Source organism: Rhipicephalus microplus, chromosome 6, assembly GCF_043290135.1.
Source record: "Rhipicephalus microplus isolate Deutch F79 chromosome 6, USDA_Rmic, whole genome shotgun sequence".
Taxonomy (NCBI): Eukaryota; Metazoa; Arthropoda; class Arachnida; order Ixodida; family Ixodidae; genus Rhipicephalus; species Rhipicephalus microplus.
The window spans coordinates 137,402,460-137,414,836 of record NC_134705.1 but is presented as its reverse complement, the minus strand read 5'-3'; the positions used below and the strand labels follow the sequence as shown (position 1 = coordinate 137,414,836).

At 44.2% G+C, this 12,377-nt stretch overlaps 1 protein-coding gene across 8 annotated transcripts in view; it reads right to left on the bottom strand.

Moving 5' to 3' along the window:
• Positions 1–10,716, bottom strand: part of LOC119167978 (uncharacterized) — an 85,774-nt gene extending 75,058 nt beyond the window's left edge. For 3 of the 8 annotated variants that reach the window (XR_012884301.1, XR_012884302.1, XM_075866667.1), the window contains exons 1-3: positions 10,521–10,669; positions 3,877–4,013; positions 3,749–3,816 (exon numbers count right to left, since the gene is read on the bottom strand). Coding sequence is in view for 6 of the 8 variants with exons in the window: in XM_075866667.1 (XP_075722782.1) it covers positions 3,749–3,816; positions 3,877–4,013; positions 10,521–10,622 (307 nt within the window). In the remaining 2 variants the exon portion in view is untranslated. Of the gene's footprint in view, positions 1–3,748; positions 3,817–3,876; positions 4,014–10,520 lie in introns of all 8 variants that reach the window. The other 5 variants (XM_075866670.1, XM_075866669.1, XM_075866666.1 and 2 more) reach the window with 4 other exon arrangements.
• Between the last annotated feature and the right edge of the window lie 1,661 nt (positions 10,717–12,377).

The window sequence follows — 12,377 nt, the reverse complement described above, 5'->3', positions numbered from 1 at the left end:
CTAAACACTTGCCCTCTAATTATTTGATTGGCTTATAAGACGAACACCTGTTTCAATTAGGTACTAATATAGTGATTGCAACGGATGCATCTATGAGTGGCGAGAAAGTAGGTGTGGGTAATTTTCGCTTTAAATATTCTGATCCTTTTCATTACGCTTACCCGATTATACACCAATATTTGAAGCGGAATTAACGGCTGTTATACTAGCTATTTGTAAGCTTCCTGTGACTCATTCGCCACCTGTGATAGTGACTAATTCGTATTCCATGTGTTCATTTTTATTATCGTCGTCGACATCAGCAATATAAAAACTTTTAAATATTTATTCCCAGCAATTATTCGTCTAGTGTGGATAATATCGGTGCCAGGCCATCGTATTATACTTATAAATGAGATGGCTGATTCACTCGCGCGGGCATCCCTTCATCTTCCCATTGTGCCAATCATGCTTCTTGCAGCTTATGTAACAGCAGCGAGGTTCAGAAAGCTTGCCCTTGTTGACGACTCATCAAAAATTGCGATACCAAATCCAGAATTCTCGCTCCTGCTCTTTGCATGAAATAATAAATGGTGTCCCACGCGTAAATTTCAAGTTTCCGTAACAAAATTATGTTGCCGTGTATCACCTCTTAATTTCTACTTAAGCAGATCTGGTCCGGTGCCATCCCCTCTGTGCTCAAGCTTTAATGAACCCAAAAATACTCAGCATTTTCATATCACATGCTACCGTTTTAAAAATCAAAGAAAAAATGGTTTTAAAACTGTTGCATAGCGGCGTCAGTCTGACGCCGCTCTGAAGAAACGAGGACGTTCACGATCCCGTGTCAGCGAGGAACAACCCAAAAAACCTTTATTTCACGCATCTATGTAAGCAAAAGTGTATAATAAAAGGTAAGAATAAATACAATCAAAGGGAGCCTGTCTCATCAAAATGATGGTTCGCGTATAACGCCGTAGTTTGATACCGGATTTACAACATTTCTTCCTTCTTAATAACGAACTGCCTTGCGTACTGTCTTGGAGTGATGGAGGAGTTGTGTGGTTTTTTTATCTGTCCCGGATGGAGTGGGCGTTCGGCCAGCAGCCGGCGCATGCCGGTTGACATCTGGAAGCGCCACCTGAGGCGACGTTTCCGCAGCGTTGTCGGGGCTCGCGGATAGCTGCGGGCCTAGGGGCGTTGCGATCCGGGTATTTTCCTTGCTGTTAGTTCCCGGGTGAGTGCATGGTAGTTACGTACGAGGACGAACTTGATAGATGTGCCGCCAAACGCTTGCTTGCGCAGTTTCTACTGCGACCATCCGTCCTCCCGACACGGCTGGTAGCCTCCCTGGTATCCATTTACCATTGGACCCATAGTTGCGCACATGCACATCACAGTTCACTGGGGTCCACAACTCGTCACTTTCCTCGTTAGCGTTGGGCCCCGCCGACACAGGAAAGCAGATGTACAGGCGTGACCGTATCTGGTACCCCAGCAACATTTCAGTTGAACATTTTCCGGTTTTCTGTGGAGTCCTCCTGTAATTGAGCAACAAACGAGGGAGGTTATGCTCGAGCTTCCCGCCTTTTATCTTGCACAGTCTGTCCTTGATCGTCCTGACTGTCCTCTCCACCGCTCAATTTGACTGCGGATGAAAAGGAGCATTTCTTAGGTGTGTAATGTTGTTTCTGTCAACAAAGATGGCAAATACGTTACTGGTGAACTTTGTTCCGTTGTCGGACGCCAGGGTTCTTGGCACCCCGAAATGACTAAACATGTCTAGCAGGCAGTTAATGTTGGTTGCCGAAGTAGCCTGGTTTATTGGCACCGCTTCTATCTATTTCGTGTGAGAATAGACTACCACGAAAACCATTTTACCTTCCCTTGGGCCTGCGAAGTCAACGTGCACCCGCGCCCATCTTTCTTGTGCTTTTGGCTAGTTTAAAGGCTGGGCTGCTGGGGGCATAGGCAAATTTAGAATGCAACTGTTACAGTGCGCTGCCGTTAACTCTATGTCATGGTCAATTCCAAGCCACCAAAACAATGATCACGCCACTGTTTTCATTGCCGAGAAGCCTTGGTTCATCTCATGCAGTAATTGCAACAAAAGCTTCCATGCTGCGGCAGGTATGACGACACGATGTCCCCAGTAGACGAGTTCGTGTGCCAGAGATAGCTCCAACTCACGATTAGCAAAAGGAACAGGGGAAAAGTCAAGCCGCTCTGCGCCCTTCGGCGATCCGTGCAACACGTTTTGTTTTACATGAGCTGAGGTCGCGTCAGCTGTGGTTAGGTCTTTAAGCTCGTGCGTCGTGACAGTCGCTTCATCCAGACTGAAAAAAAACCAACTCTTCAGGTACGGGTTCCGTATTGGGATCTGTGCACTGCAGTGGCACTCTGCTAGGCGCATCCGCATTCAGTAGCTGCCTTCCTGGAGCATATTGTAGCTTGCAGCGGTATCCTACCAGGTACAGGGCCAACAGTTGGATGCGAGCTGCAGCCATGGCTGGCGTCTTGCGGTCGGTTCGCAGCAGTCCCAGAAGTTGCTGGTGTCGGTACCCAGGATGAATTCTAAACCTAACCCATAATCCTGAAGTTTAGTAACGGCAAAAACCAGTGCCAGCGCTCCTCGTTCTAATTGAGAATAATTCATGGCTTGAAGCTGTCTGTACTTATCGGCGTGAGAGGCATGTGGTGTGCTCACGACGATGATGTTTTGATGGTTGTTGGAACACACCGTGTCCTCCCCTGCTTCATGAGCCGGTACGTTGGCCGCGCGGTAAATCGCCGATACGAGGCGCACGGTTCAAGTGGTGGCCACGTCGAGGCCTCCTCGTGGTCGTATCACGTTCTTAAAATCGCTCCGTGGGAGTAGTGGCATTTTGCTCTTTCTAATGGCTTGCCGCTTGATGTTACGCGGTTGTCGACGCGAACGCTGTCGGGTGAAGTCCGCTCCCTCGCCGGTGCAGGAGGGGGCTTCGTTCTGGGTGTTGCTCTGCGCGTTTGCGCGGTTAACTTTGGTCTTAGATCCGATGGTGCACCAATCCGTGCCCTCCAGAAACTCTTCGGGGGAGATAGCCTCTCCGTTCACTTGGACTTCCATCGTTATTGGGCGAAGAAAGCGCCCGCGTCAGAGGAGACGCTCAGCGCGTCTCGTCGAGTGGCCGGCTTTCGTGAGCGTCGGGCCAAAGGGGCGCGGGTTGAAAACCTCTCAAATCCGGCAAAAAGTTTTTTCCTACCTTGAATTTTGGTGTCAGTGGAATTCTGATCGCTTTCCGCACGCGTTGTTGTAAAATTCATGGGCTCAATGACCGAAAATCACTGGCAAATAGTTCTTGGAAGACGGAGCGGACGGGATGCGCGTCCGCTCTCTTCGGCGACCAGCGCGCCCTCGCCAGCATTAGAAAAAATGTTTTATTTTTTTATTACCACCATGCTGCCAATAGCGCAGTTCACCATCATGACGTTTTTCTGTAGTGAGAAACGTATCTAGCTCTGGTAGCTAGAGTGGAATGTTAAAGTAAGCGCGTGGGACCACAGCTGTTGCCGACAGCTGCCGACGCCGTAGCGTGACATGGTGGGTACTCCTGTTGCTAGGGACGAGCGCGCCCACCGCTGTTGCTATGGGAGAGGGCGGTGGATGGATTTGGACGGACATCTGGCATATCCCGTGTAGGAAACGCATTAGCATTTAAAAACGAATGAATTCAACAAGATATTGGAAGTTGGATAATACAAGTGAAGAGTAAAGTCGTCAGACACAAACCTTCGGGTTTCACGTCCATGTGTTTCCTTCGGTGCTCATAAAAGGTTCCGTACAATATCCGAGACACCCTGTAAATGCAGGAGTTTATATTGATATTCAAATTTTATCTCGCACACCAAGAATCTTACTTATATTCCTTGTTGTAACACGATCGTGTGTAGATAATGAATTTCTGCTTCATTTCATTAACCTGGTCCACTAAACACCTTAGGTTGGTCTTTCCTGTAGTAGTGTGCGTCCATATTGGCTTGGACGTGGAAAAAAACTGCAACAAAAAAGCGGGTAACATGAAAACCACAGTCACGGAGTTTTGCGCTCTAGAGGTGGCTCTACGATTCGGCATTTAAGTGTGTTAGGGGCAAGCCCTTCTCTCATGATAATACGATGCCTTTAAACTTACACAGCCGAATGCACTAATAAGTCTGGTTTTTAAAGATTTCGAAAAATATTCATGCCCTCGGGACTTCAACAACGTTATTTTTTACATCAATTTTTGAAAGTAACCTTAATAATCTCTTATTAACCTTTATAATGGACAGCCTTAACTAAGGTTAGGCTGACAACGGTGACTTCTAACCACGGTTAGGGGTAGCTACGTGGCATATGCAACACTTGGTCGTCTTAACGTGGTTACCATGATCTGAGTTAGACTTGTAGTGTTTATTCTCACGAACCCAGAAGCTGAGAAGGTGGCGTTGAACGCTGCTTAACGATGTGTATGTAATACACATCGGACATAGGCCGGGCATGTAGCGCGTAGAAAGGATAACCGCTGGTCGTTAAGGGTAACTAACTAGATTCCCAGGGAAGGTAAGCGGGTTAGGGGGAGACAGAAGGTTAGGTGGGATGATGAGATTAAGAAGTTTGCGGGTATAAATTGGCAGCAGCAAGCACAGGACTGGGTTAACTGGTGGAACATGGGAGAGGCCGTTGTCCTGCAGTGGACTTAGTCAGGCTGATGATGATGATGATGATGATGATGATAATGTAATACAGCTCCAGTAGGCGAAAAATAGTCAAGCAAAACTCGTGTAAATTAGATTCGCGATGGAATGTCTATCAAACGACTGTTCCGTGCTCAGCAAGTTTACCGACATAGTATTGCTACATACTTCTTGAAAATTTCTTTTCTCATTGTTGGCATCTCACCGCCTCATGGGACCGTAAACACCGCCTACGTTGTCCAAGATAGAAGGAATCAATCTTGAAGGTGCAAAAAAACTGTGTCGTACCACGTAAGCCCGAGTATGTGCGCAATTTGTTTTTTTGCTAAACACATCAGAACCTCTTGATTTCATCAGCTTGCTCAACTGGCCGAACTTAGCATGTGTAACAACAGGAAGCCTCATGCACCTCAACTATTACACACCACGGTTAAGCATAGCAACACTTAAAACTGTCTGTATGACGTGGCATCAGTCTTTCTTTTTTTCGGAATGCTTCTATAAAACCAAACTCTGCTAAATGCTCTCTATGTCACTATCATGCCTCCACGTCCGCGCTGCCAAATTACTGTTTGGTACTTGTATTGGACCGCATAGTGAAAGAATTATAATATGTGTGCTTAACCCCAAGTTTGTCTAAATTGAAGCTACTTGGTTGGTCAATTCCATGCCATGGGATAGCGTAGCTTGTGCAGCACATTAACCTGCGCTAGCCAACTCCTGTTTGTATCAGAGTGAATAAAGCGCTAATAAATTCGATTTTACTTCATTCTGCTTATGAAAGAGGTTGATCCCATCATTGACGGCAGAAGCTTTTGAATCCTCAGCAACCACATGCCTGCTGTTCATTATCTTTGCTATAACACCTTCTGGGAAGCATCAACACAAAGTAGGAAGCTCAGATAAAATGTATTTTATGGGACAAACTATGAGAATTGCTGCAGGACACAAACTGGCTTTTTCACCATGTTAGTTGATGGCATACTATCATCAACGCCTTCACCGCAACTTACCCAATGGTCAATATGGACTCACTTATATAAAGGTTACCGACTTTCGATCGTGAATAATCAATCAATGGTCTCTTTATCAGGCCACACTAGAACCACACACTTCGCCTCTTCATTTGGAAGCATGATGTGTTCTATGAAAGCAGGTTTCAGTCCAGAGCATCTTTTCGTTCTGTACAATTTAGCTCTGCAGCCTTTCAGCGCTAATCATTCCGGAATATTGAGTTGTTCAGCTGGGTGACGGTAACTCTAGCCCTTTTTTACAAGTCAGCATGGATTTACTTCAATATTTCACGCCAATCATCCTTGAAAAATATGCGATGGTGGTTATCACCAATTATTTAAATCGTTTGGAAATCACGCAAGCTTTTCCGACGATGGTGTGCCACCGATGCCATGCATTTCCGCCTTTGCTGTGTTACTCCCGATGGTAGTGTTTCGTTTGAGCTCCACAATGATGGAGTCTACTTAAATGCTTCTGTACCTTTATGCAAAGCGTCTGGGGCGGCATGCGCCAACCTCAGTCACATTATCTCGATGACTCCTACAACAGCGATCATCATAAAACCAACACTATTTTCATTACATTTGAAATCAACAAAGCCGTGAGGAATGTCACGCTATGCTACCGAGCGAGTACCGAAAAGACGATCACAGGGCAGTCCACATTGCCGTGCACCCATTTAAGGCTCAATGTCTGGCCACTGTATGAGAAAAGGTGGCTTCGGTGAGGCTATTATAGTAATTGCGCGCTTGTCTTTATTGCTGCAAAAACCAAAGTTTCATCTACCTCTCTCTCTCTCTCTATGCCACCACCTTCACTCCAGAGATGACGTTTTTCAACACGCAAGTGTTTTATGCCCGAGTCCACCATGGCTGCGCGACGTATTTCCGTCATAAATATCATGTTGTAAACTATTTACTAACAGATTGTAAAAAAAATGAGAAGAAAAAGTTGCACAGCATAGCATCGAACCAGCGACTTCGAGCTCCTTAGTGTGCGGCGCTAACCACCAAATCACTGTGTGTCCCTCGCAACGTGAACATGCAGGGTTGTATAGGACGTGCTAAGCAGCCAATTATTCTATTTGTACGAGAGAGTCGGATTTTAAACAATCATCCATAAAAAGATTCTCAGCACCATCGCGATAAGAGAATAGCGAAGAACAGTGGTTTTAAATCTTCTAGTATTTATCTATACTGTGCGCAACGGTCCATGCGTTGCTTTTACCGCCATTATTTGGTGTGCAGAAAAGTGTTATCAGATAGGGAAGGTGCTACTAGCTTTTACAGGTCATTGGCATATGCTTCCGCACAAGCACCCAATATTTACCAGAGCAAGTATGATCGTTGATTTCTGTAAACTTTACTGGCAATCTTTCACAGCTGCTCAAGATGTTGCTGTGGCACTGAAAATAAAATGAATAAAAACATACGCGACTTTTCTGTTGCCTTATACTGATTTGTCACGTTTTCAGATGGTACAAATTTTGAATGACAATTTGCAGCTTCGCTAGATGTGTACCTCTGAGGCTTTACTGTATGTGACTGAGACTATCCAATGACCGTAGCCACCTTCGGTTCATTGGACACATATCTACTGCATGACTTCTATGTAGCCTTTCCTTCACCACTTTTTTTACGCTATCGATTGATTGATTTGTGGGGTTTAACGTCCCAAAACCACCATATGATTATGAGACACGCCGTACTGGAGGGCTCCGGAAATTTTGACCACCTGGGGTTCTTTAACTTGCGCCCAAATCTGAGCACACGGGCCTACAACATTTCCGCCTTCATCGGAAATGCAGCCGCCGCAGCCGGGAATCGAACCCGCGACCTTTTTTTACGCTATCAAAGTTTGGCTTGCTGTTACGTGTCTTAAAATAATTTCTGCGACACAAGAGCAGTCATCTTCACCCGTGACAATCTGCTATCTTCCGAGACCATCCACCAAACTATTCATAATCATTAGAGGGAAGATGTGAACTGAAACCTTGCATACTTTGTGCTATTTTTTTCAATTTGCATCCTGAACCCCTGTGTATAACTGATGCCCAACTAAGCGGTCAACATTGTCGTGTCGACCACTAAGTGGCTGTAAATGTTGTTGGGATAAGAAATATCCAGGCATTCCAGGCATCTGACCCATCTGGTCCGCTATAAATGTACAGTGCGTTCACAGCCTTCCGCAGCAGCGTCTGTTTCTTTACCAATGAATGATGTGAGTACTGAGAGTGAGGGCGGCTCCAGCGGAGACGAAAGGAACTGGTTGTCTTCAGCAGTGAGAAAGACTCATAGGGGTTCCACAAAGGCGGGATTCTTTTTTCTGTAGTAGCATCATATCCCGATCTTGTAGTCACGCTTCTAATCTTGCCAAGGATAAAAAAAAACACAGCATATCCACGGAGTGAATGATGATGAATAGGGCGAAGCGTCCGCCAGCCCACCCGTGCTTCCGTCCATCCGTCTGTCCGTTCGTTCTTGCTTCCGTCCGCCAGTCCGTTCATTCTTCTGTATGTTTGCCTGTTCGTACGTTCGTCCGTCAGTAGGTCCACGCGTTTATCCATCCGTCGGCCCGCGCGTTCATCTAGTGAACGCTCCATGTACCGCCATCTCCCATCTAGCATGCCCCGTGGCACATACCTGCTCTAGAGCGGGTATGTGCTACCGTCGGCTACGTACGACTACATACATACAAAGGATGTACAGACCCACGCTTCATGGAGCTTCGTCCCTAAAAATGACTCACACCTTTGTAACTGTTGTGCTCTGATCACTCAGGTTTGCTGGAAAGACGGACAGCACAACTGTCACTTCGCATGGGCGCACGCTTCAGTGCAACAAGCCTTACTTCGTACTACCCCTTCAGGCGCAAATAGCAATCTACAGCCTGCAAATGCGTCAAATTCACATATTATGATTCAAGGCTTTCAGTATTCCAAGAATAAAATAAAGAAACGCGTTCTTTTGTGTTAGTTTCTGCATGCTATGTCACTAGCAAATAATTAAATATCGATCTTGTAAATATTCAGCATCAATACGCGTACCAAAATGTAGAAATAATAAAAAAAACTAAGCCGAAAACGCATGAACAGTTTGTTTTTTCATTGCATCCTATTAGATGAAAGAAAAAGAATTCTTCGTGTTAGTCCTCCAAACTCCAGATTTCACAACTATTTTTATTGGAGAATTTTTAGCCGTAATACTGGCCCTTCGAAAACTGTCAACATCAATGGATTCCGCCGTAATAATAACAGACTCCTTGTCGGTCTGCAGTGCACTCACGGCATCCGGTGGTTCGAAAACATTAGGTGAATTCAACTCCCTAGTACCGAATTCCTTAACCCAGGTGCGATTAAACTGGGTGCCGGGGCGTAGAGGCATAATTTTAAATGAAACAGCTGACGCACTAGCGAAAGCGGCGTTAGACAGACCAGCTATCAATATTACCCCTACAGCAGCCTTTATAGTAGCTTCTTGATTTCGGAGACAAATGATGATGCGAAAATTCTTTACACCATTTTTCGAAAATTCCCAGGATTTCAACCATTTAATGACACTCTAGAAAACTTCCTCATGTCATAACTGACGCCTGGAAGTTTTAATCAGTCGATTACGCTGTCGTAATAATTAAATTTTTATTTATTTACAGCAGGCTTGACTCTCTCTCCACTTGGTTCTTTTTGTGGAGAAGAGGAAACTGTAAAGCGCTGTTTCATCTCTTGCAGAAAGTTTTCAGCATTAAAAAAGGTATCACTAGAAATGCCATAACAAATCTTTGGCTTAGCTTTGACAACGTCATATTTACTATCCTTAGGTGCACATACCCTAGGGCACGGCAGGCCGTGCAAGAATTCATTGTAAAGTCAAAAAGATTTACTTAAAAAGCTCAATACCAAAAGGTTCTCAGTTAACCCATGTAGGATATTGAAAACTTTTCTTCGATATCAATGAATTATTGCTCAGTCGATAGGAACTGATTCATCAAAATAATTTACAAAATACTTTTCTGAAAAAATAATTCACAACAGAAAACAATATCTCTGGTAATTTTCTTTTAGCCTGTATTTAACTATATACATTTCGTTTTTTTTTGGTAAGCTACCCGATTCTTGGCCGATCCCCTAGGGTGGGTGTGAGCCATGAGTTTAAGATCTACATCTACATCTACATCTACTCCACTCATCGACCAGCAAACATGGTAGTGTCTTGTAAAAGTGATGCTCTGCATCAATATGCAGCACAAACAGGTTTACTGACCGTCATTTATCAACTTGAGAAGCCTGTACGAAAGATGAATGTGCAGATCGTGTTTGAAGAAACACGTGGTGCTTGGTGAACCTTTGAAGTTTGTGTACAATTGTACACATGGTGTCCCAAGGGGATACCAATCCAATTTGCTGCTACTGCATTCGCTGCTGCGTGCTTCCGGTGCAGCTGCCCGGAAACCGGCAAGGGAACTACAAGCATAGGGATGCTCAAGCCCTGTAACTGCGACTGACATTTACAGTTACATGGTAAACAAAAAGGGGCTGCTGCAACGCACACGCGATTAGCAGTTCAGCATGCTTATCTAGAAGTGGTACGACACAGCGCCATTGATTAGCGCATGAAGCAACCTGCCATATTGTGATATCTGCCATTTGAGGGGGCATGAGAGTCCACAGCTTTTTGCAAGAAAAAAATGGTAACTGAGCTCATCACTACAGAACACAAGAATCAAGCAAAAGTATTTTTATGCACAAAGGAGTATTCTTGAGTTGGAAAGAAAGGGAGAGTACCTTAAAACGCAAAATTTCAAGAAAGCAAACATACCTCTTTTATGCTGCATGACCACTTTCTATAGGGCCAATTATTACCGTCTAAGACAACCCAACAACCTGTATAAAGAAATATTTTAAGAGCCAGTTTCAACATCACCTTGTTCGAAGTCCTGTTGGTTATGAGTATGTTTTGGATGCAAAATAAAGACACCTGCATGTGCAACGTATGGGCTATTTCAAGTACAATATGCTCAAATGCTGATATTGTTCACAGATGTCTACAGCAGGTGTTTTTGAAATTGTATTAGTTGCTTGGCGTTTCAGAAGCGATTCTTTTTCTGCGTTGAACTACTTGGACTACTTGAACTTCCCATACGAAGTACGAAAGTTGTTCCTTTCTCATTAAAAGATACTGAACAAATTGGAATGGAGCAGAATGACGTAATGACATCAGATTTTTCTTTATATATCTTTAATAGCCACATTTCTTCGCTGTGCGGTGATTATCAGTGGCCGAATTTCAAAAATTTCAAGTTGTTTTAAATTAGCCACAGGAGGACTTGGAATTGGCCATTCAACTCGAGTGCTTACGCCCACTTAATAAAAATAAATTTTTAAGTTCCATTTTTACGGCCGTACATAACGTTTACACGCATCTTAATGAGAAAAATACCACCGTAAAGGCATCTCTACTGGTAACACGTGAAATTCACCTTCCTGTAGTTTTTTAAATATTGAATACATTCAATGAAACACCCTGTATATAATACCCGAGCCTGATAAGGGCCGGACGCGAGCCAGGAGTTTATGGGCCTATGCCCGGCCCGGTCCGGGCCCGTACAGTGCTCTGATTGGAGGTACAGTCACTAGACTTGACACTGGCAAACAATCACAGCAGACGAAATATCTCACTAAGAGATCACAAATTATAAAAGTCTTGGATGCTACTGACAATAAACTTCAGCTGGTTTAGCTTTCAAAGTTTATTGATAGACGCAATGTAGCAAACATCAAAAGGCATAACACGGGGAGAATCAAGAAGGCTGTAAAAAGCGGCCGAAGCCTAATAGCTTCGAAGGCAAACTTGTGCATAGGCAAAAATCGGATGCATGCATTCAAAGGCAAGGAAGACAATGTCATAAACAATATGAATATGGTGGCGGAGGAGTTCTGTAGAGAGCTGCATGGAAACCGAAATAACCAGGATGACGTCATAAGAAGCAATATTATCACATATGGATTCGACATCCTGCCAGTAACAACAGCGGAAGTAAGGAAAGCCCTAGAAGCAATGCAGAGAGGCAATGCCACTGGTGAAGATAAGATAACAACGGACCTGCTGAAAGATGGCGGAAAAATTGCGTTAAAAAAAACTTGCCACCTTATATACGACGTGTCTCTTGACGGGAAGGGTTCCAGATTCTTGGAAGGACGCCAACATAATATAATTCATAAACAAAGAGACGTCAAGAACTTGAAAAAAAAACAACAGGCTGACCGGCTTACTTTTCGTTCTCTACAAAGTATTCACGAAAATATTAGCTAATATAAGTAAGGCGGCATTAGAGTTCAATTAACCTAAGGAACTAGCAGGAATAAATATACTCCACGCTTGAGAATTATTATATTATCAATTAGGTAAAAGAGAAATACGCGGAACGCAACCAACACTTATATATAACTCTCATAGATTACTGAGAGGCGTTTGACTTAGTCGAGACATCCGCCATAATGGAGACACTATGAAATCACAGCGTTCAAAAACCGGCATGAACATACTGAAAGAAATCTACATTTGATCCGCAGCCACCATAGTTCTCTATAAAGAAAGTAACAAGATCCCAATAAAGAGGAGTGTGAGGCAGGGAGACACCATCTCTCAAATTCTCTTGACCGCTTGTTTACGGGA